The sequence below is a fragment of the Hippocampus bargibanti genome, linkage group LG11 (assembly GCF_051943395.1).
Source record: "Hippocampus bargibanti isolate YZ-2025 linkage group LG11, ASM5194339v1, whole genome shotgun sequence".
NCBI classification, from domain to species: Eukaryota; Metazoa; Chordata; class Actinopteri; order Syngnathiformes; family Syngnathidae; genus Hippocampus; species Hippocampus bargibanti.
The window spans coordinates 6851093-6874881 of record NC_142744.1 but is presented as its reverse complement, the minus strand read 5'-3'; the positions used below and the strand labels follow the sequence as shown (position 1 = coordinate 6874881).

The window sequence follows — 23789 nt, the reverse complement described above, 5'->3', positions numbered from 1 at the left end:
TGCCCTCTTCAGGTATGTAGCGTCGATTGCAACAAAAAATGTAGATCTTCGAAACGAAAGTCATTTTTAGTTTTTTTTGACATACAGACCTACCGTACCTCGCATTGGCATCCACTGCGCATGCGTGTTCAAGACCTTTCCCCGTGTTGCTGGTGCAAGAAACTCACGGGAAAACGCGTGTCTGCTTCGTCATTCAAGACACCGCAAAAGAGGAAGACAAAGAAAGATTACAATCACGTTGGTTTATGATTAAGCGTTGAATGAACCGCAGGACGTCGATCGGAACTTTAAAAGACTCATTACAACACTTTGTCCGGATAAACTCGTTTCGAAGCAAGTTGTTGCTAACTAGCCTTGTTGCTCGGTAGCAGCTAACAAAGAGAAGCCCACATAACTTCGGCAAGAGGCTATCAAGTGGGGAATTGTTGAAATCGTCGTGGGAGAAATGTCTGCAATGACGACACTAAGATACGAAGAGGAACTTTGCCGAACAAAAGAAAAGAACGGCAAACATTTTCAAGTGCAAGGCGACTTTTGCAAGCTGCCGCGAGTTGTGCTACGCAGATCCGGTTTGTACACTTACTCTCACTTACCTAGAAAACAACTAATTGTACTTTCATGTGCAGTGAAGAAAATAAGTATTTGAACACCATTATATTATACCATTTCTCGCACTTAGAAATCATGTAGGTGTCTGGAATGTTCATTGTATGTGCATGTCCACTGAAAAAGAGATTTAAAAAAATCCAGAAATCACAATGCATGATTTTTCTAACAATTTATTTGTGTGATACTGCGGCAAATTAGTATTTGAACACCTGAAAAATGAATGTTAATATTTGGTACAGTAGCCTTTTTTTGCGATGACACAGGTCAAATGTTTCCAGTAGTTTTTCACCAAGTTTGCACACACTGCAGGACAGATTTTGGCCCACTCCTATACACAGATCTTCTCTCGATCAGTCACGTTTCCGGGCTGTGACTGAGAAACACGGAGTTTAAACTCCTTCCAAAGATTTTAGGTTGAGTTCAGGTCTAGAGACTGACTGGGCCATGCTAGAACCTTGATATGCCTCTGAAAGAGCCACTCCTTGGTTTTCCTGGCTGTGTGCTTCGGGTCGTTGTCGTGTTGGAAGACCAAGGCACGATCCATCTTCAATGCTGTGACTGAGGGAAGGAGGTTGTTCCCCAAATCTCACAATACACGGCCCGGTGCATCCTCTCTTGAATGTATTACACTCGTCCTGTCCCATGCGCAGAAAAAACACCTCTCTCACAGTGGACATGCTCCTGTGTCTTCCAAACATTAATTTCCCATTGGAAACCATTAAAATGAGAAGAATCCATTCCCAGATCCCCCTAAAACATAATTTTCTACTAAACAAGCCTTAAAACTACACAAAATATACTTTATTTTATGTATAATAAATGTTATTGTATTGTAAGTAAAAAATAAACTGTACTGTATAATAAAGTCGTTATACAGTAAAGTCTCGTTATATCGATATTCAAGGGAGTCCGAAAAAATATCGATATAACCGGGACTATCGATATATCCGACCATGTTTGCATGTAATTTTCTCCGTGCGTGCATAGAAATAGTATCGATATAACCGGGACTATCGATATATCCGATATCGATATAACGAGACTTTACTGTATTTACTTTTCCATTATGATCAGGGGTGGGCAAACTTCTTGGCTCAGGGGCCACATTGACTTAAAAAATAATACACGTGATGCATACATTTTACACCAGATGCATACATTTTCTTTTCCTTTCGGCTTTTCCCTTCAAGGGTTCGCCACAGCAAATCGGTGTCCTCCATCTTTAGAGGTTTGATCCGCGTGTTTGTTTTGGCCAAGCTTTTACGTCAGATGCCCTTCTTGACACTACCCTCTGTATTTATTGCGCTTGGGACCGGCACAAGAAGACTTCTGACCCTTTGTGGCTTCAGAACAAGCAACTCGCTCAGTAAAATGCTCCCAAACACAAAATGGTCATCGGCACAGCAACATTCAAAAGAGCAAAGACTATACTCCCCATTTGATGACAATGTTATGGTCTTACCGTGAAACGGGCATCTCTTTCACACTACACAGCTGATGACTCAGAAATGCAGGCGAGTCGGGGAGAAAAAAACGGAACAGAAATACCTTTAGCCACACGTAGCAATGGTCGACTTAGCATACTGGTCCTGGGACGCTAAGTCACACAAATGCACACCTTGTTCGCGTTACTCGATTATCTCCTTCTGCTCCACCGTAATTTTGTTTTGTGTCCTCTTCAGCTGAACACTAGCCTGTGGTGGGGTCTTTTTCGGGCCCATAGCAGCAAAAGTATCTGTGATAAATCCTTGAAGACAAACTAGAGATATACTGAGAGAAAAGGGGTGTGGAAAAGTAGGCCGGCAGTAGCCCTGTTCGGCCGTGTGGTTTGGTGTTCTTCCGCTGAAAATTAGTCCGCCAGCTCTCGTGGCGCTCCGTGTATTTCCCGAAAAATAGTTTGTATGCCAAGATTGTATTCTCGCGAATTTAACGTTCGAAAGGCGAAAAGTTCGTTAGCTTAAGCATTCGTAAGCCGAAGTATCACTGTACTTCTTTTCTTCACTGTATTCGTTTTCAAGAGAATCTTGATTTCACTATGGCATTTAATTTGACCAAACTGGGTGTGTCTTTGTTTTCTTGTGCCCTGCAGACGTCAGTGAAAAATATCTTTGTCCCGAGCAACGGGAGAAAGATTCTTTTCGCACTCAAAACGTAAAGGAGAAAGAGGGGGAGGATATAAACAAGACGATATTGACCTTTGTCCCTTTTAAGAGTGAAGATGAAGACATGGGTGAGGTCGAGGAGAACACGGGTGTGGGGCCTCCGAGCTGCGGCTCAGATCAACACATGACAACAGAAGGTGATGGCACACCATTGGGGACAATCTCAAGCACATACTGTAGAGACGACAGACACATCATTACACTCTGACAACACGAATGACGATGAACAAACTAAAGATAATGTTAATGATCTCATTGTGGGGGGAAAATGATTCAAGAACTGTGGGAAAAGCTTTTGCCTGCACACTTTGTGATCAAATCTTCTTTGAGTTGACCAAATGAGATTTGTGTCTGTCTTCATGTGTCCTCCAGGCATCAGCAAAAAATATCAACCGGAGGCAGAGTCCTTTCATATTAAAAATGAGGCGGAGGAAAAGCCCCTTCACATCAAAAAGGAGGAGGAGGATGATAGCAAGATGACAGTGACCTTTGTTCGTTTCAAAAGTGAACAGGAAGACCGAGGTGAGCACGAAAAGTCCAAAGGGGCGAAGCCTCCAAACAGTAGCACAAGTCAAAGTATCACAACAGAAGATGATGGAGACCACCTTGAACCATCGCAAGCACATCGGGATGACACATCATCACACTCTCCAGACACTGACGACGACCACGATCATGATGATGAACAGACAAAAGGTGATCGAGGGTGTCACACTCGCAACAAATGTTGGGAATGCTCTCGGTGTGGGAAAACATTTCTGTCAAAGTCATCTGCAAAAAGGCACACAATAATCCACACTGGGGAAAACCCCTTTTCTTGCTCAGTTTGTTGCAAGAGTTTCAGATTTCAATCACAATTAACAAGCCACACAAGAATCCACACTGGGAAACAACCCTTTTCCTGCTTGGTGTGTGGTAAAAGTTTCAGACGAAAGTCAGATTTAACAAGCCACACAAGAATCCACACTGGGGAAATCCCCTTTTCCTGCTCGGTGTGTGGTAAAAGCTTCATATACAAATCACAATTAACAATCCACACAAGAATTCACACCGGAGAAAAAGCTTTTGCCTGTTCAGTTTGTGGTAAAAGCTACACTGACCACTCCACACTACGAAGACACAAGAGAATCCACACTGAGGAAAAACCATTTTCCTGCTCGGTTTGTTGCAAGACTTTCAGTCAAAAATCACAATTAACAAGCCACACAAGACTCCACACTGGGGAAAAACCCTTTTCCTGCTCTGTGTGTGAAAAAAGCTTCCGATGCAAATCACAATTAACAATCCACACAAGAATCCACACTGGGGAAAAACCATTTTCCTGCTCGGTGTGTGGTAAAAGCTTCAGACACAAAATACTATTAACATACCACACAAGAATCCACACAGGGGAAAAACCCTTTTCCTGCTCGGTTTGTTTTAAAAGCTTCCGAAACAAAACACATCTCACATGCCACACAAGAATCCACACTGGGGAACAACCCTTTTCCTGCTCGGTGTGTGGTAAAAGTTTCAGACGAAAGTCAGATTTAACAAGCCACACAAGAATCCACACTGGGGAAAAACCCTTTTCCTGCTTGGTTTGTTTTAAAAGCTTCCGACTCAAATCACATTTGACATTCCACACAAGAATCCACACTGGGGAAAAACCCTTTTCCTGCTCGGTGTGTGGTAAAAGTTTCGGACGAAAGTCAGATTTAACAATCCACACAAGAATCCACACTGGGGAAAACCCCTTTTCCTGCTTGGTGTGTGGTAAAAGCTTCATACACAAATCACAATTAACAATCCACACAAGAATCCACACCGGAGAAAAAGCTTTTGCCTGTTCAGTTTGTGGTAAAAGCTACACTGGCCACTCCGCACTACGAAGACACAAGAGAATCCACACTAAGGAAAAACCATTTTCCTGCTCAGTTTGTTGCAAGAGTTTCTATCGCAATTCACATTTAACAAGCCACACAAGAATCCACACTGGGGAAAAACCCTTTTCCTGCTCAGTTTGTTGCAAGAGTTTCGGTCATAAATCACATTTAACAAGCCACACAAGAATCCACACTGAGGAAAAACCCTTTTCCTGCTCAGTTTGTTGCAAGAGTTTCAGTCTAAAATCACAATTAATAAGCCACACAAGAACGCACACTGGAGAAACCCCTTTTTCCTGCTGAGTTTATGGTAAAAGCTTCGCTGGGAAGTCAAGGTTGAGACTACACAAAATAATACACACTGAGGAAAAACCATTTTCCTGCTTGGTTTGTGACAAGCATTTCATCTTAAGTTTAAACAAGATGCTCAGTTTGTTGCAGTTTCTGTGCGAAATCACAATTAACAAGTCACACAAAAATCCACACTGGGGAAAAAGCCTTCACCTGGTCAGTGTGTGGTAAGCTTCACACAAAGATCAGAATTAACAAGCCACACAAGAAACCACACTGGGGGGAAACCTCTTTCCTGCTCAGATTATTGCAAGAGTTTCTCTGACAAATATCATGTAACAAAACACACAAATCCACAGTGGAAAAAAAAACATTTGATGCTCAGTTAGTGGTAAAAGATTCTCTGAGAAGTCAAGTTTAAGAAGACACAAAAGAACATACAGTCAGGCAGAACATACAAGAGCCCAAGTCTGTGTGAGTCCTTGAGATGGATATCCTTCAGTAATGTACAACATAAGTCTGATTTCCCCAAAAATGTGATTACCGGTATTGTACTTACATTTCTGCTTTGCAATCACGCCCCCTGTTGGAATATTGGATTTACTGTATTTGGAACAAATACGGTATCAGTACAAATACAGGAATGTTCTTAAAATACGGCCAGTAGAAGTCATTTGAAGCCATTTTACAAATTATGGACACAACTTGTCTGGAGACGTCGGTTGTCCTTTAAATTTCTTATTTGCAATGACACCTCATGGTGAAACGTTGGACTGACTGTGTTTGGAACAAACGCCCTGTGGAGTCGAAGTAAAAATGCTGTTGGGCCCAGATTTGACCTTTAATTCAACGCATCAAAGAATTGGGCAGTCCCGTTTATCTGTGAGCACTCAACTGAAAGTGTTTCTGACGGTTGTTTGCGATGTGACATTTTTTCCCTACAATTTTTTTTTCTCCCGATAAGTTGGGACTATGTTTCTTTGTAATTAACTCGCCTCCAATAACAGATGCATGAGCAAATTCGATGATTTATTTTTTTCACCCCCCCCCCCATACACACCCTTTCTTAAAATGTTGAATAATCTTGAAAACTTTTGTGATTAAATGTGAAATTAAATTGAATCACTGGTCACTTTTTTGAACACGTACAAGCCGACAGTGCTGTCTGATTTCGAACTAATATCGTCAATAAACAATTGGTATTGATTGAATGAACAAACGAATCGGCTCACCGCAACTGCTGTTGTGTTGGTTTTTTGTTCACATTTCCGGAAGTAGAAACGCTACATTTCTCATTACTGCCCTCTTCAGGTATGAAGCGTCGATTACAACCACAAAAAAAAAATATCCTCCGCACAAAAGATCGATGAGAAGGTTTTTTTTTGCCGTCATCTGTACTTTTTTTCAAAACAGTACAGATGACGGCTGAATAAACCTCATTGATGGACCACTCCTGTACGACTGAGGGACTACACGTACCTCCATACAAAAGTCATTTGTAGATTATTTGGAACTACAGACTTCCCGTACCTTGCATTGCCTTCCACTGCGCATGCGTGTTCAAGAGCCTTCCTCGTGTAGCTGGTGCAAGAAACTCACGGAAAACGCGTGTCTGCTTCGTCATTCCAGACGCCATAAAAAAACAAAAGATTACAATCACGTTGGTTTTCGATTAAGCGTTGAAGGAACCGCAGCACGTCGATCGGTACTTCAAAAGACTTTGGCATTACAACACTTTGTCCGGATAAACTCGTTTCGAAGCAAGTTGTTGCTAAATAGCCTTGTTGCTCGGTAGCAGCTAACATAGAGAAGCGCACATAACTTCGGCAATAGGCTATCAAATGGGGAATTGTTGAAATCGTCGTAGGAGAAATGTCTGCAATGACGACACTAAAATACGAGGAGGAACTTTGCCGGACAGAAGAAGAGAACGGGAAACATTTTCAAGCGCAAGGCGACTTTGGCAAGCTGCCGCGGGTTGTGCTACGCAGATCCGGTTTGTACACTTACTCTCACTTACCTAGAAAACAACTAGACGTACTTTCAAGTGCAGTGAAGAAAATAACTATTTGAACACCATGGTATTTTACTATTTCTCGCACTTAGCGATCTTGGAGGGGTCTGGAATGTTCATCGTATGTGCATGTCCACTGAAAAAGAGATAACTTAAAAAGAAAATCCCGAAATCACAATGCATGATTTTTCTAACAATTTATTTGTGTGATACTGCGGAAATTAAGTAGTTGAACACCTGAAAAAAATGAATGTTAATATTTTGTACAGTAGCCTTTGTTTGCTATGACACAGGTCAAATGTTTCCTGTAGTTTTTCACCAGGTTTGCACACACTGCAGGATTGATCTTGGCCCACTCCTATACACAGATCTTCTCTCGATCAGTCAGGTTTCTGGGCTGTGACTGAGAAACGCGGAGTTTGAGCTCCCTCCAAAGATTTTCGGTTGAGTTCATGTCTGGAGACTGACAGGGCCATGCTAGAACCTTGATAGGCTTCTGAAGGAGCCACTCCTTGGTTTTCCTGGCTGTGTGCTTCGGGTCGTCATCGTGTTGGAAGACCCAGGCACAATCCATCTTCAATGCTCTGATTGAGGGAAGGAGGTTGTTCCCCAAAATCTCACAATACACGGCCCGGTGCATCCTGTCCCGTGTGCAGAAAAACACCTCTCTCACAGTGGACATGCTCCTACGTTGAAAATTTCAGACCCCTCCATGATTTCTAAATGGGAGCAATAGCAAAAGAGCAGGGTGTTCAAATACGGTAATACCTTGGCTTAGGAACTAAATTGTTTCCCAGAATTAGTGTGTACGGTGAAATGTGTCTTCCAAACATTAATTTCCCATTGGAAACCATTAAAATGAGAAGAATCCATTCCCAGGTCCCCCTAAAACATAATTTTCTACGAAATAAGCCTTAAAACGACAAATACTTTATTCTATGTACAATAAATGTTATAGTATTGTAATTAAAGAAATAAACTACTGTATAATTAAGTTGTTTTATTTACTTTTGTCACAGCAACATTCAAAAGAGCAAAAACTATACTCAACATTTGATGACAATGCTCTGGTGTTACCGTGAAATGGGCATCTCTTTCACACTACACAGCTGATGACTCAAAAATGCAGTCGAGTCGGGGAGAAAAAAAACCAGACCAGAAACACCTTTAGCTACACGTAGCAATGGTCGACTTAGCATACTTGTCCTGGGACGCTAAGTCACACAAATGCACACCTCGTTCGCGTTACTCGATTATCTCCTTCTGCTCCACCGTAATTTTGTTTTGTGTCCTCTTCGGCTGAACACTAGCCTGTGGTGGGGTCTTTTTCGGGCCCATAGCAGCAAAAGTATCCGTGATAAATCCTTGAAGACAAACGACAGATACTGAGAGAAAGGGGGTGTGGAAAAGTAGGCCGGCAGTAGCGCTGTTCGACCGTGTGATTTGGTGTTCTTCCGCCGAAAATTAGTCCGCCACCTCTCGTGGCGCTCCATGTATTTCCCGAAAAATAGTTTGTATGCCAAGATCATATTCTCGCAAATTTAACGTTCGAAAGGCGAGAAGTTCGTTACCTAAAACGTTCGTAAGCCAAAGTATCACTGTACTTCTTTTCTTCACTGTATTCGTTGTGATATCATGAGAGGCTAGCTCTCAGCGGGACGGGACAAGAAGTGCAATGGACGACAGGTTTGGATACAAACAAAAGGTTTTAATCAAGGGTTCCAGGGGGAATTCACAAGCAACAAAGGTTTGAATAGTGTCTCTTCCAATACTTATCAAAATAAAGTCTCTTCTGCTACTTAAATCCAAATAAAGTCTCTTCTGCTACTTAAATCCAAATAAAGTCTCTTCTGAGGTAAAATTGAAGACGGAGTTCTTTACAAGAGTCTCTCGGCCTCACCCCTCTTGACGTCCTCGTCATGTAGCCTAGCCACCTTAGCTAGGTTCAAATCCAGTGTCCAGTCGTGTGGTCCCAACTGGCAATGAGTTCCACGCAGCAATCAACTTCTCCACAGAGCACAGCAATCTAGCTTGTCTTTCCCCACGCTGCACACTCAGAGGCTCTCTGCCTTAAGAGCCCTGCTTTCCAATCAAGCCCTGATCAGCTGCAGGTGTGTGGGTTTAATTGCTGCCTTCCACCAGGTGGGGCCAAGACTCTCTCTGGGTGGAGCCATCTTAGGGGGATGTATTTGCCCTCTAGACACAGCCTCTCGTGACATCACATCGTTTTCAAGAGAATCTTGATTTCACTATGGCATTTAATTTGACCAAACTGGGTGTGTCTTTGTTTTCTTGTGCCCTGCAGACGTCAGTGAAAAATATCTTTGTCCCGAGCAACGGGAGAAAGATTCTTTTCGCACTCAAAACGTAAAGGAGAAAGAGGGGGAGGATATAAACAAGACGACATTGACCTTTGTCCCTTTTAAGAGTGAAGATGAAGACATGGGTGAGGGCGAGGAGAACACGGGTGTGGAGCCTCCGAGCTGCGGCTCAGATCAACACATGACAACAGAAGGTGATGGCACACCATTGGGGACAATCTCAAGCACATACTGTAGAGACGACAGACACATCATTACACTCTGACAACACGAATGACGATGAACAAACTAAAGATAATGTTAATGATCTCATCGTGGGGGGAAAATGATTCAAGAACTGTGGGAAAAGCTTTTGCCTGCACACTTTGTGATCAAATCTTCTTTGAGTTGAACAAAACAGATGCAATGCTGGTGTTTGACCAAATCAGATGTGTGTCTGTCTTCATGTGTCCTCCAGACATCAGCAAAAAATATCAACCGGAGGCAGCGTCCTTTCATATTAAAAATGAGGCGGAGGAAAAGCCCCTTCACATCAAAAAGGAGGAGGAGGATGATATCAGCAAGATGGCAGTGACTTTTGTCCCTTTCAAAAGTGAACAGGAAGACCAAGGTGAGCACGAAAAGTCCAAAGGGGTGAAGCCTCCAAACAGTAGCACAAGTCAAAGTATCACAACAGAAGATGATGGAGACCACCTTGAACCATCGCAAGCACATCGGGATGACACATCATCACACTCTTCAGACACTGACGACGACCACGATCATGATGATGAACAGACAAAAGGTGATCGAGGGTGTCACACTCGCAACAAATGCTGGGAATGCTCTCGGTGTGGGAAAACATTTCGGTCAAAGTATTCTGCAAAAAGGCACACAAGACTCCACACTGGGGAAAAACCCTTTTCCTGCTCTGTGTGTGATAAAAGCTTCGTATACAAATCACAATTAACAAGCCATACAAGAATCCACACTGGGGAAAAACCCTTTTCCTGCTCAGTTTGTTGCAAGAGTTTCATTTGGAAATCACAATTAACAAGGCACACAAGAAACCACACTGGGGAAAACCCCTTTTCCTGCTCTGTGTGTGATAAAAGCTTCAGAAACAAATCAGATTTAACAATCCACACAAGAATCCACACTGGGGAAAAACCCTTTTCCTGCTCAGTTTGTTGCAAGAGTTTCAGTCAAAAATCACAATTAACAAGCCACACAAGAATCCACACTGGGGAAAAACCCTTTTCCTGCTCAGTTTGTTGCAAGAGTTTCAGACAAAAATCAGATATAATAAGCCACACAAGAATCCACACTGGGGAAAAACCCTTTTCCTGCTCGGTGTGTGGTAAAAGCTTTGGACACAAATCACAATTAACAATCCACACAAGAATCCACACTGGGGAAAAACCCTTTTCCTGCTTGGTGTGTGATAAAAGCTTCCGAGACAAATCAAATATAATAAGCCACACAAGAATCCACACTGGGGAAAAACCCTTTTCCTGCTCGGTGTGTGCTAAAAGCTTCGGACACAAATCACAATTAACAATCCACACAAGAATCCACACTGGGGTAAAACCCTTTTCCTGCTTGGTTTGTGGTAAAAGCTTCAGTGACAAGTACACACTAATAAGACACAAAAAAACACACAGTGAGGAAAAACCATTTTTCTGCTCAGTTTGTTGCAAGAGTTTCCGTCAAAAATCAGAATTAACAAACCACACAATAATCCACACTGGGGAAAAACCCTTTTCCTGCTCGGTGTGCGGTAAAAGCTTCCGACACAAATCCAATTTAACAAGCCACACGAGTACGCACACTGGAGAAAACCCTTTTTCCTGCTGAGTTTATGGTAAAAGCTTCGCTGGGAAGTCAAGGTTGAGACAACACAAAATAATACACACTGGGGTAAAACCATTTTCCTGCTCGGTGTGTGGTAAAACCATTTCATCTTGAAAGTTTAAACAACTTTTTGCATGCAGAACCATTAAACAATATCCATTGATGTTGACATCTTGTAGCTCAGTATTTGTTATTCATGTCCTGACGTAAAAAAGACGCTACAATGCGTCTTTTTTACGGCAGGAGGCGGTCCTTTTCTGACGTCACGTGAAGACTCGTCACCAACTCAAAAACAATACTTCCTTCAGCGCGAGTCTTAAAACGTCAAATATAGCTATATGCGGTGGAATCTTCTTAAAATACGGCCAGTAGAAGTCATTTGAAGCCATTTTACAAATTATGGACACAACTTGTCCGGAGACGTTGGTTGTCCTTTAAATTTCTGATGTGCAATGACACCTCATGGTGAAACATTGGACTTACTGTGTTTGGAACAAACGCCCTGTGGAGTCGAAGTAAAAATGTTGTTGGGCCCAGACGTGACCTTTAATTCAACGCATAAAAGAATTGGGGAGCCCCGTTTATCTGTGTCCACCCAACTGAAAGTGTTTCTGACGGTTGTTTGCGTTTTCTTCGATGTGACATTTTTTCCCTACAAAAATTTTTTCTCCCTATAAGTTGAGATGATGTTTCTATTGTGATTAACTCGCCTACAATAACAAGCATGAGCAAATTCTATTTTATCCTATTTTTTTCACCCCTCATACACACCCTTTTTTAAAATGTTGAATAATCTTGAAAACTTTTGTGAATAAATGTGAAATTAAATTGAATCACTGGTCACTTTTTTGAACACGTACAAGCCTACTGCTGTCTGATTTCGAACTAACATCGTCAATGAACAATTGGTATTGGTTAAATGAACAAATGTTCACATTTCCGGAAGTGGAATCGCCACATTTCTCATGACTGCCCTCTTCAGGTATTATTCATCGATTACAACAAAAAATGTAACTCTTTAAAAAACAAGTCATTTGTACATTTTTTTGGATATACAGACTTCCCGTACCTTGCATTGCCATGCACTGCGCATGCGTGTTCAAGATCCTTCCTTGTGTTGATAGTGCAAGAAACTCACGGAAAACGCGTGTCTGCTTCGTCATGCCAGACGCCACAAAAAACAAGATTACAATCACTTTGGTTTTCGATTGAGCGTTGAAGGGACCACAGGACATCGATCGGTACTTTAAAAGACTGACATTACAACACTTTGTCCGGATAAACTCGTTTCGAAGCAAGTTGTTGCTAACTAGCCTTGTTGCTCGGTAGCAGCTAACAAACAGAAGCGCACATAACTTCGGCAATAGGCTATCAAGTGGGGAATTGTTGAAATCGTCGTGGGAAAAATGTCTGCAATGACGACAGTAAAATGCGAGGAGGAACTTTGTGGGACAAAAGAAGAAAACGGGAAACTTTTTCAAGCGCAAGGCGACTTTTGCAAGCTGCCGCGGGTTCTGCTACGCAGATCCGGTTTGTACACTTACTCTCACTTACCTAGAAAACAATTACATGTACTTTCAAGTGCAGTAAAGGAAATAAGTATTTGAACACCATGGTATTTTACTATTTCTCGCACTTAGAAATCATGGAGGGGTCTGGTATGTTCATTGCATGTCCACTGAAAAAGAGATAACTTAAAAAGAAAATCCCGAAATCACAATGCATGATTTTTCTAACAATTTATTTGTGTGATACTGCGGCAATTAAGTAGTCGAACACCTGAAAAAATGAATGTTAATATTTTGTACAGTAGCCTTTGTTTGCTATGACACAGGTCAAATGTTTCCTGTAGTTTTTCACCAGGTTTGCACACACTGCAGGATTGATCTTGGCCCACTCCTATACACAGATCTCTCGATCAGTCAGGTTTCTGGGCTGTGACTGAGAAACGCGGAGTTTGAGCTCCCTCCAAAGATTTTCGGTTGAGTTCATGTCTGGAGACTGACAGGGCCATGCTAGAACCTTGATAGGCTTCTGAAGGAGCCACTCCTTGGTTTTCCTGGCTGTGTGCTTCGGGTCGTCATCGTGTTGGAAGACCCAGGCACAATCCATCTTCAATGCTCTGACTGAGGGAAGGAGGTTGTTCCCCAAAATCTCACAATACACGGCCCGCTGCATCCTCTCTTGAGTGCAGTGCACTCGTCCTGTCCCGTGTGCAGAAAAACACCTCTCTCACAGTGGACATGCTCCTCCGATGAAAATTTCACACCCCTCCATGATTTCTAAATGGGAGCAATAGCAAAAGAGCAGGGTGTTCAAATACGGTAATACCTTGGCTTACAAACTAAATTGGTTCCCAGAATTAGTGTGTACGGTGCAATGTGTCTTCCAAACATTAATTTCCCATTGGAAACCATTAAAATGAGAAGAATCCATTCCCAGGTCCTCCTAAAACATAATTTTCTACGAAATAAGCCTTAAAACGACACAAATATACTTTATTTTATGTACAATAAATGTTATTGTATTGTAATTAAAGAAATAAACTGCTGTATAATGAAGTTGTTTTATTTACTTTTGTCACAGCAACATTCAAAAGAGCAAAAGCTATACTTTTTGATGACAATGCTCTGGTGTTACCGTGAAATGGGCATCTCTTTCGCACTACACAGCTGATGACTCAAAAAAATCAGTCGAGTCGGGTTAGAAAAAAAACGGAACAGAAAAACCTTTAGCCACACGTAGCAATGGTCGACTTAGCATACTGAACCTGGGACGCTAAGTCACACAAATGCACACCTCGTTCGCGTTACTCGATTATCTCCTTCTGCTCCACCGTATTTTTGTTTTGTGTCCTCTTCGGCTGAACACTAGCCTGTGGTGGGGTCTTTTTCGGTCCCATAGCAGCAAAAGTATCTGTGATAAATCCTTGACGACAAACGAGAGATATACTGAGAGAAAGGGGGTGTGGAAAAGTAGGCCGGCAGTAGCGCTGTTTGGCCTTGTGCTTTGGTGTTCTGCTGAAGGTCCCATCACAGCAAAAGACATATATATACTCAGAGAAAGGGGGTGTAGAATCACTGTACTTCTTTTCTTCACTGTATTCGTTTTCAAGAGAATCTTGATTTCACTATGGCATTTAATTTGACCAAACTGGGTGTGTCTTTGTTTTCTTGTGCCCTGCAGACGTCAGTGAAAAATATCTTTGTCCCGAGCAACGGGAGAAAGATTCTTTTCGCACTCAAAACGTAAAGGAGAAAGAGGGGGAGGATATAAACAAGACGACATTGACCTTTGTCCCTTTTAAGAGTGAAGATGAAGACATGGGTGAGGGCGAGGAGAACACGGGTGTGGAGCCTGCGAGCTGCGGCTCAGATCAACACATGACAACAGAATTTGATGGCACACCATTGGGGACAATCTCAAGCATATACTGTAGCGACGACAGACACATCATTACACTCTGACAACACGAATGACGATGAACAAACTAAAGATAATGTTAATGATCTCATCGTGGGGGGAAAATGATTCAAGAACTGTGGGAAAAGCTTTTGCCTGCACACTTTGTGATCAAATCTTCTTTGAGTTGACCAAATGAGATTTGTGTCTGTCTTCATGTGTCCTCCAGGCATCAGCAAAAAATATCAACCGGAGGCAGAGTCCTTTCATATTAAAAATGAGGCGGAGGAAAAGCCCCTTCACATCAAAAAGGAGGAGGAGGCTGATATCAGCGAGATGGCAGTGCCTTTTGTCCGTTTCAAAAGTGAACAGGAAGACCAAGGTGAGCATGAAAGGGCCAGAGGGGAAAAGCCTCCAAGCGGTAGCACAAGTCAAAGTATCACAACAGAAGATGATGGAGACCACCTTGAACCATCGCAAGCACATCGGGATGACACATCATCACACTATTCAGACACTGACGACGACCACGATCATGATGATGAACAGACAAAAGGTGATCGAGGGTGTCACACTCGCAACAAATGCTGGGAATGCTCTCGGTGTGGGAAAACATTCAGGTCCAAGAATTCTGCAAAAAGTCACACAAGAATCCACACTGGGGAAAACCCCTTTTCTTGCTCAGTTTGTTGCAAGAGTTTCAGATTTAAATCACGATTAACAAGCCACACAAGAATCCACACCGGGGAAAAACCCTTTTCCTGCTCAGTTTGTGGCAAAAGTTTCAGTCACAAAAACATATTAACAAGCCACATAAGAATCCACACTGGGGAAAAACCCTTTTCCTGCTCAGTTTGTTGCAAGAGTTTCATTCAAAAATCACATTTCACACGCCACACAAGAATCCACACTGGGGAAAAACCCTTTTCCTGCTCGGTGTGTTTTAAAAGCTTCCGACACAAATCACATTTAACAAGCCACACAAGAATGCACACCGGAGAAGAAGATTTTGCCTGCTCGGTTTGTGGTAAAAGCTTCCGAGACAAATCAGAATTAACAAGCCACACAAGAATCCACACTGGGGAAAAACCCTTTTCCTGCTTGGTGTGTTTTAAAAGCTTCCGACAAAAATCACATTTAACAAGCCACACAAGAATCCACACTGGGGAAAAACCCTTTTCCTGCTCAGTTTGTTGCAAGAGTTTCAGTCAAAAATCAAAATTAACAAGCCACACAAGAATGCACACCGAAGAAAAAGATTTTGCCTGCTCGGTTTGTGGTAAAAGCTTCAGTGCCAAGTACACACTAATAAGACACAAAAGAACACACAGTGAGGAAAAACCATTTTCCTGCTCAGTTTGTTGCAAGAGTTTCTTATGCAACTCAGAATTAACAAGCCACACAAGAATCCACATTGGGGAAAAACCCTTTTCCTGCTCGGTGTGTGATAAAAGGTTCGTGTACAAATCACAATTAACAAGCCACATAAGAATCCACACTGGGGAAAACCCCTTTTCCTGCTCGGTGTGTGGTAAAAGCTTCCGAAAAAAGTCATATTTAACAATCCACACAAGAATGCACACCGGAGAAAAAGCTTTTGCCTGCTCAGTTTGTTGCAAAAGTTTCTATCGCAACTCACATTTAACAAGCCACACAAGAATCCACACTGGGGAAAAACCATTTTCCTGCTCTGTTTGTTGCAAGAGTTTCAGTTTTAAATCACAATTAACAAGCCACACAAGAATCCACATTGGGGAAAAACCCTTTTCCTGCTCAGTTTGTGGCAAAAGTTTCAGTCACAAAAACATATTAACAAGCCACATAAGAATCCACACTGGGGAAAAACCCTTTTCCTGCTCGGTGTGTGGTAAAAGCTTCCGACACAAATCACATTTAACAAGCCACATGAGAACGCACACTGGAGAAAACCCTTTTTCCTGCTGAGTTGAGACTTCGCTGGGAAGTCTCGGTTGAGACAACACAAAATAATACACACTGGGGAAAAACCATTTTCCTGCTCGGTGTGTGGTAAAAGCATTTCATCTTGAAAGTTTAAACAACATTTTGCATGCACAACCATTAAACAATCTGCATTGATGTTCACATCTTGTAGCTCATTATTTATTATTCATGTCCTTATAATAATAATAATAATAACAACAACAAGAATACATTTTGTCTGTGTAAGCTCTCAGTCATACAGGAGTGGTCCATCGATGAAAAGGTTTCTTCAGCCGTCATCTGTACTTCTTTTTAAGGAGTCGGACGTTTCGATTCTTATCCAAGATGCTTTGTCAGTGAACTCAATTCTTTTGCTGGTAGTTTCGGCCCTATATATATTCCTACTGTCCAGACGCGGCAGTGCTGGACTCTACTATGGTTGGTCCCTGCTCTCTGGTTGGGGGGAGCAAAGGACTACGCCCTGCGGCTCCACTGATTACTTCTTTTGTCCTGACTGATAAAAAGACTTCATCAACATCGCAGGGATAATACTAGTGGGCCTCAATCAGCGGTACATATGCACCTAAAAGCTAGCACCCACTCATTTGATGATAATGAGGTTAAAATCTTAGCGAAAGAAAATAGATGGTTTGAAAGGGAAGTAAAAGAAGCTATTTTCATAAAACAGCAAAATGCTACACTAAATCGCCATGGTGGGGTGAGGTTCAATTTGGATCGTTCGTACAACAGACTTCTTCTGCAACATAGGCTTAGTTTTGCTGATTAGGTGATACCAGAGAAAATGGGGCAATCAGGCCAGTCGTAGCCCTCATACGCAGTCGGGACATTAGAAGTAATCAGTGGAGCCACAGGGAGTAGTCCTCTGCTCCCCCCAACCTGAGAGCAGGGACCAATCATAGCAGAGTCCTGCACAGCCACGTCTGGATATTAGGGATATATATAGGGCCGAAACTACCAGCAAAAGACTAGTTCGCTGACGAAACATCCTGGATAAGAAGCGAAACGTCCGACACCTTCAACAGAAGTACAGATGACGGCTAAGAAACCTTTTCATCAATAATACATTTATAAGTGCCTTTCAAAACTCTCGAGGACTCTTTACAGTCACGGGATATTGTTTTTGCAGATGAGCAGCGGCAGCCGCACGCGCCAACGTTCACTCAACCTGGAAGTTGATGCTATCTTGCTAATTCACGGAGCTTCATATATGCTTCATATGTCGTGTCCTTCACATTTCATCGCTTGCATACGGCTCGAATTGACATGGCAGGACTTTTTTAATCGATCGCAAACCACTTATGCTTTCCTCTTCAGAACTATTTGAATCATATTGATAACTGGATAAGTAACAATAAAGGATTTTCTCTGAATCTGAACTTTCTGAAGCCATTGTTTTGATTCTGGAGCAAGGCAGTTTGTGGGTCAGGCTCGCCGGATTCGCTTTGAACGATGATGTCACGAACAAGGGGGCAGGACTTTCTGAATCTCTCCAATTTTGAGCTCATTAGTGGCAGTTTTACGCAACTTCAAATCATTTTTATTGGTGTTTTCCGTTTGACTAAAAATATCAGCCTGCATGTTTTGGGTATTTTAGATGCTATAAAACGTTTTTCTGATGTCAGTGAGGAAATTAAAAAATGGTGTCCGTTGTCCTTTAAGACAACGAAAAATAATACACACTGGGCAAAAACCATTTTCCTGTTCAGTTTGTTGCAGTTTCTGTGAGAAATCACAATTAACAAGTCACACAAGAATCCACACTGGGGAAAACCCCCTTCTCATGGTCGGTGTGTGGTAAGCTTCACACAAAGATCCAAATTAACAAGCCAGACAAGAAACCTTTTTCCCTACTGCGTGTGTGGTAAAAGCTTCACTGACAAGTGGATGTTAACAAGACACAAAATAACACACACTGGGGGAAAACCCCTTTCCTGTCTTCTTTGACAACATCCATAAACCTCCTATTTGTGATTAAATGTTTAGTTAAATTGAATCACTCGTCACTTTATAATATGTACAAACCGACAGTGCTGTCTGATATCAAACTAGTCGACAAAAAATATTTTTTGTTGTCTAAAAACAACTTAGGGTATTGGTTGAATCGGCCCGCCACCGCGGATGTTGAGATGGTTCTAAATTCACATTTCTGGAAGTGGAAACAGGGCCGGCTCTTGGCATAGGCGATATAGGCGGTCGCCTAGGGCGCCATCTGCTGGAGAGGCGCCGCCACGCCGTGATTGCTCAGTTGGCTGTTGTCATTGACCTCCTGTATTGGGGGCGCCGGGATGTAATCTCGCCTAGGGCACCAAATTGGGTAGAGCCGGCCCTGAGTGGAAACGCCACTTTTCTCGTGACTGCCCTCTTCGGCTAATATGCGTCGATTACATCTATGAAATTGTGGTGAACTAACCAAAAACGTCTCAAAAATATTAATTCACTGACGGAGCTTCTTGGATAAGGAGCGAAACGTCCGACACCTTCAAAGACCCACAGATGACGATTGAACAAACTTTCCCCTAAAAACCACAAAAGTATTTGTCGGTTGTTTGGGTCCACAGACTTCCCGTACCGTCCATTGCCACCGGCTGCGCATGCGTAAAATGTTCAAGACGCCCACCGTGTCCTTGGTGCTAGAAACTCACGGTCAAATATGTAAGGAAAACGCGTGTCTCTGCTTCGCCATTCAAGACAAAGGGGTAATTCAAAAAAAGAACAAATCACCTTGAAATCTTCGTTTTCGATTAAGCGTTGAAGGAACCGCAGGCTCAAAACGGGACGTCGATTGGTACTTTAAAAGACTTCAACATATCAACGCTGTCGATATCGGCAAACAAAGAGAAGCGCACATAACCTCGGCAAACAGTTATTAAGTGGGGAATTGTTGAAAGTGTCGTGGAGAGAAATGTCTGCAAGTACGATAAGATACGATGAGCAACTTTGTGGAATAAAAGAAGAGAACGGGGAATATTTTCAAGTCCAAGGGGATTTTTTCAAGCTACCATGGGTTGTTCTACGCAGAGCCGGTTTGTACACTTCTTACTCTCGCTTGTCGAGAAAGGTACTACTTTCAAGTGTGTTTTTCAAGCATTTAACTTGACCATACCGGTGTGTTTGTCTTCTTGTGTCCTGCAGACGTCAGCGAAAAATATCTTCGTCCCGAGCAACGGGAGAAAGATTCTTTTCGCACTAAAAACGAAGAGGAAGAAAACATAAAAAAGGAGGAAGAGGGGGATGATATAATCAAGACTACATTGACCTTTCTTCCTTTGATGGGTGAAGATGACGACATGGGTGAGGGCGAGGAGACCACGGGTGTGGAGCCTCCAAGCTGCGGCTCCGGTCAACACATGACAACAGAAGGTGATGGCACACCATTGGGGACCACCGCAAGCACATACTGTAGTAACGATAGACACATCAATACATTCTCACAACACCAATCACCATGAACGAACTAAAGCTAGCAGACTGAAGGAAGAAATGGTTATTGGTGTCCTGAGCTGACTCATATGATTATACAATTTGTTTGCCACATTCTGTATTGATGAGAAGGTTTCTTCGGCTGTCATCCGTACTTTTTTTGAAGGTTTCGGACGTTTCGCCTCCTATCCAAGAGGCTTCGTCAGCGAACTAAAGTCTTACTGGTCGTATCGGCCCTATTTATATCTCCCTAATGTCCAGCCATGGTGGCGCCGGACACAGCTATGATAGGTCCCTACTCTCAGGTTGGGGGGAGCAGAGGACTACTCCCTGTGGCCCCACTGATTGTACCTACATTCCTGACTAACGACTGGCCTGTTTGCCCCACTCCCTCCGGTATCACCTCATCAGCATTACGAATGTTGCCTAACCTATGCAAATGTACTGACGATTGATACATTTGCACCTAAAAGCTAGCAACCACTCATTTGACGACAATGAGGTTGAAATCTTAGCGAAAGAACATAGATGGTTTGTAAGGGGAGTTAAAGAAGCGATTCTCATAAAACAACTTAATCCTTCATTAAACCAGTCTGGTGGGGTGAGGTTCAATTTGGATCGTTCATACAATATCCTGCTTAGGCAAAACAGGTTCGTCGTTCGGAGGGGGGAGAAATGACTCATCTCTAGCGATGACAAACTGGCCACTTGTTTTCGCGTGAGTTGGGTCTATAAGATGGGGGTTTCCTCAATACCGGTTAGAGCACAGGTGTCAAAGTCAAGGCCCGGGGGCCAAATCCTGCCCGCCACATAATTTTTTTCGGCCCGCGAAAGCAAATCAAACTTGTTAAATTCCATGATGATTGCTAAAGTCTGAGCCAAAATTTCATATTTTTGGATGTCAACCACAATAAAACTCATTATTCTTGACTTCAGATTTGAAAACGAGTTATTCATTAATTTGCTGTGTGCTCTATATGTACTATTTGAAGGGATTTAAACATTCTAATGGGTTCCCCAAATTCATAACGGCCCTCGAGAGGAAACCATAACTACAATGTGGCTCGCGGCAAAAAAATGACTGACACCCCTGGGTTAGAGTCTGCTGTGAACTGTGCACGAGTGTCCATCTTTGGGTTTTTCCAGATTACTCTACCGGGGTGTTTTCCGGCTTTCCGCGCCCTGTCAACGGTAAGGTATACTATTCTGCATCTGAACCGTGATGTTGGAGTGTTTATGTGGGGGCCTAAGAGTGACGGCTTGTGTCTAGCGTAATTACTCATGATGGGAAATGTTGTGAACTGCTGTGTATTCTATCATTAAATGTCACTGATAACAATACAGTCGTTGTTTGTGGTCATTTCTCTGCTGCAATCTCTCCGAACCTGTAATAAGGCAAGTTTTCACAAAACACAGACAATGTCACACAGACATCAAATGCTAGTAATGATCTCATCGTGGGGGGGAAATGGTTCAAGGTGTACACACAAGAAACGTCGGAAAAGCTTTTTCCTGCACTCTTTGTGATCAAATCTTCTCTGAGTTGAACAAAACAGACAAATGTGATGCTGGTACTCGACCAAATCTAATTTGTTTTTGTCTTCTTGTGTCCTCCAGACATCAGCAAAAAATATCAACCGGAGGCAGAGTCCTTTCGTATTAAAAATGAGGCGGCGGAAAAGCCCCTTCACATCAAAAAGGAGGAGGAGGATGACATCAGCAAACTGGCATTGACATTTTTTCCTTGCAAAAGTGAACAGGAAGACAAAGGTGAGCATGAAAAGTCCAAAGGGGCGAAGCCTCCAAGCAGTAGTACAAGTCAAAGTATCACAACAGAAGATGATGGAGACCACCTTGAACCATCGCAAGCACATCGGGATGACACATCATCACACTCTCCTGACGATGACGATGAACAAACAAAATGTGATCGGGAATGTCACACTGACAGCAAATGCTGGGAATGCTCTTGGTGTGGGAAAACATTTCAGTCAAGGACATCTGCAAAAAAGCACAAAAGAACACACAGTGGGGAAAAAGCATTTGCATGTGCAGTTTGTGGTAAAAGCTTCACTGACAAGGGGAGGTTAACAAAACACAAAATAACACACAGTGAGGAAAAACAATTTTGCTGCTCAGTTTGTTGCAAGCGTTTCTATCACAAGTCACATTTTACGAGCCACACAAGAATCCACACTGGGGAAAAGCCCTTTCCCTGTTTGGTGTGTGGTAAAAGATTCATAGAAAAGTCACATTTAACAAAACACAAAAGAACACACACTGGAGAAAAACCTTTTGCCTGCTCAGTTTGTGGTAAATGTTTCACTCAGACGTCACAGTTAAGGAGCCACACACGAACACACAGTGGGGAAAAACCCTTTGCCTGCTCAGTTTGTGGTAAAAGCTTCGCTGAGAAGGGGAGGTTGAAAAGACACAAAATAACACACAATGCGGAAAAACCATTTTCCTGTTCAGTTTGTTGCAAGTGTTTCTCTCTAAAATCACAATTAACACAACACACACAAATCCACACTGAGGAAAAACCCTTTTCCTGCTCGGTGTGTGGTAATAGCTTCCTACACAAGTCACATTTATCTATGCACACAAGAACGCACACTGGTGAAAAACCTTTTTCCTGCTCAGTTTGTGGTAAATGCTTCTCTCAGACGTCAGGTTTAGCAAGACACAAAATAACACACAGTGAGCATAAAACATTTTCCTGCTCAGTTTGTGGGAAAAGCTGTGCTGAGAAAGCGAGTTTAGCAAAACACAAAAGAACACACAGGGGGGAAAAACCCTTTTCCTGCTCAGTTTGCGGTAAAAGCTTTGCCGCGAGGGGGAGGTTAACAAGACACAAAAGAACACACAGTGGGGGAAAAACATTTTCCTGCTCAGTTTGTTGCAAGAATTTCTGTGTTATGTCACACTTAACAAGCCACACAAGAATCCACACTGGGGAAAAACCCTTCTCCTGCTCAGTGTGTGATAAAAGATTCATAGAAAAGTCACATTTAACAAAGCACATCCGAACGCACACTGGAGAAAAACCTTTTGCCTGCTCAGTTTGTGATAAACGTTTTACTCAGAAGTCACATTTAAAGAGCCATACACGAACACACACGGGGGAAAAACCCTTTTCCTGCTCAGCTTGTAGTAAAAGCTTCTCTGAGCAGTCGAGTTTAAGAAGACACAAAAGAACACACAGTGGGGAAAAGCCTTTTTCCTGCTCAGTGTGTCACAAAAGCTTCACTCAGAAGTCAGGTACAGCAGAACACACAAGAACCCAAGTGTGTGAGTGTCCTTGAAATAGATGTCCTTCAGTATTGTACAATATCATACTTTTTTTCTAAAAGAAATATAAGACTTAAATTTTTGATGTGCAATGATCCCTCCTGGTGGACCATTGAACTTACTGTATTTGGAACAAACTCCTTGAGTAGTCGGAATTAAAATGTTATTACCCTAGATGTGACCTTTAATTAAACACATAAAATAATTGGGCAGCCCCCTTTATCTGTGACCACTCAACTGAAAGTGTTTGTGATGGGTGTTTGCGTTTTTTTCTTTGTGAGAGCATTTTCCCAGCAATTTTTTTCTCTCCAGATTTTGGTCAGATGTTTGTATTGTGATTAACTCACTTACAATAACAGAAGCCTGAGCAAATTCTATTATGGATATTTTCACCTACATACACCCCCCTTTTTAAAGTATTGAATCATCTCGAAAACTGTTGTGATTAAATCACTGGTCAGTTTGATGCAAGAGTTTCTCGATCGAATGTACGCAAGAATCCACGCTGGGGAAAAACATTTTTTCCTGCTCAATTTGTGATAAAAGTACACATACAAACCAACAGTTCTGTCTGATATCAAACTAATATCGAAAAGAATGTTTATGTAGTGATTGAATG

At 42.4% G+C, this 23789-nt stretch overlaps 3 protein-coding genes across 6 annotated transcripts; all 3 read left to right on the top strand.

Moving 5' to 3' along the window:
- The first annotated feature begins 154 nt into the window (after positions 1–154).
- LOC148891345 (uncharacterized) lies at positions 155–5308 on the top strand. Its single transcript, XM_089007520.1, has 3 exons — positions 155–569; positions 2699–2908; positions 3144–5308. Exons 1-3 carry the CDS (start codon positions 446–448, stop codon positions 4937–4939), a joined length of 2130 nt encoding a protein of 709 aa, XP_088863646.1. The 5' UTR covers positions 155–445; the 3' UTR covers positions 4940–5308.
- Positions 5309–6498: 1190 nt separating this feature from the next.
- LOC148891344 (uncharacterized) lies at positions 6499–18897 on the top strand. 4 transcript variants are annotated; one of them, XM_089007528.1, is made up of 4 exons: positions 6499–6923; positions 9247–9456; positions 14727–14879; positions 17586–18897. In XM_089007528.1, the coding sequence occupies exons 1-4, from the start codon at positions 6800–6802 to the stop codon at positions 17633–17635; spliced, it is 537 nt and encodes a 178-aa protein (XP_088863654.1). In that variant the 5' UTR covers positions 6499–6799; the 3' UTR covers positions 17636–18897. The 4 variants fall into 4 exon arrangements, with proteins under 4 accessions (XP_088863654.1, XP_088863653.1, XP_088863651.1 ...); XM_089007527.1 differs by having other exon boundaries at positions 14727–15053; XM_089007525.1 differs by lacking the exon at positions 17586–18897 and having other exon boundaries at positions 14727–16600.
- A 187-nt stretch (positions 18898–19084) lies between these two features.
- LOC148891343 (uncharacterized) lies at positions 19085–23376 on the top strand. Its single transcript, XM_089007529.1, has 3 exons — positions 19085–19482; positions 19592–19819; positions 21497–23376. Exons 1-3 carry the CDS (start codon positions 19362–19364, stop codon positions 23182–23184), a joined length of 2037 nt encoding a protein of 678 aa, XP_088863655.1. The 5' UTR covers positions 19085–19361; the 3' UTR covers positions 23185–23376.
- The last annotated feature ends 413 nt before the right edge of the window (positions 23377–23789 follow it).

Excerpts from the sequence above, each read along its gene's own strand:
- LOC148891345 (XM_089007520.1), top strand. The coding sequence starts at position 446 with ATGTCTGCAATGACGACACTAAGATACGAAGAGGAACTTTGCCGAACA. Across the intron at positions 570-2,698 it reads AGTTGTGCTACGCAGATCCG|ACGTCAGTGAAAAATATCTT; the intron begins GTTTGTACACTT and ends TGTGCCCTGCAG. Across the intron at positions 2,909-3,143 it reads TCAACACATGACAACAGAAG|GCATCAGCAAAAAATATCAA; the intron begins GTGATGGCACAC and ends TGTGTCCTCCAG.
- LOC148891344 (XM_089007525.1), top strand. The coding sequence starts at position 6,800 with ATGTCTGCAATGACGACACTAAAATACGAGGAGGAACTTTGCCGGACA. Across the intron at positions 6,924-9,246 it reads GGTTGTGCTACGCAGATCCG|ACGTCAGTGAAAAATATCTT; the intron begins GTTTGTACACTT and ends TGTGCCCTGCAG. Across the intron at positions 9,457-14,726 it reads TCAACACATGACAACAGAAG|GCATCAGCAAAAAATATCAA; the intron begins GTGATGGCACAC and ends TGTGTCCTCCAG.
- LOC148891343 (XM_089007529.1), top strand. The coding sequence starts at position 19,362 with ATGTCTGCAAGTACGATAAGATACGATGAGCAACTTTGTGGAATAAAA. Across the intron at positions 19,483-19,591 it reads GGTTGTTCTACGCAGAGCCG|ACGTCAGCGAAAAATATCTT; the intron begins GTTTGTACACTT and ends TGTGTCCTGCAG. Across the intron at positions 19,820-21,496 it reads TCAACACATGACAACAGAAG|ACATCAGCAAAAAATATCAA; the intron begins GTGATGGCACAC and ends TGTGTCCTCCAG.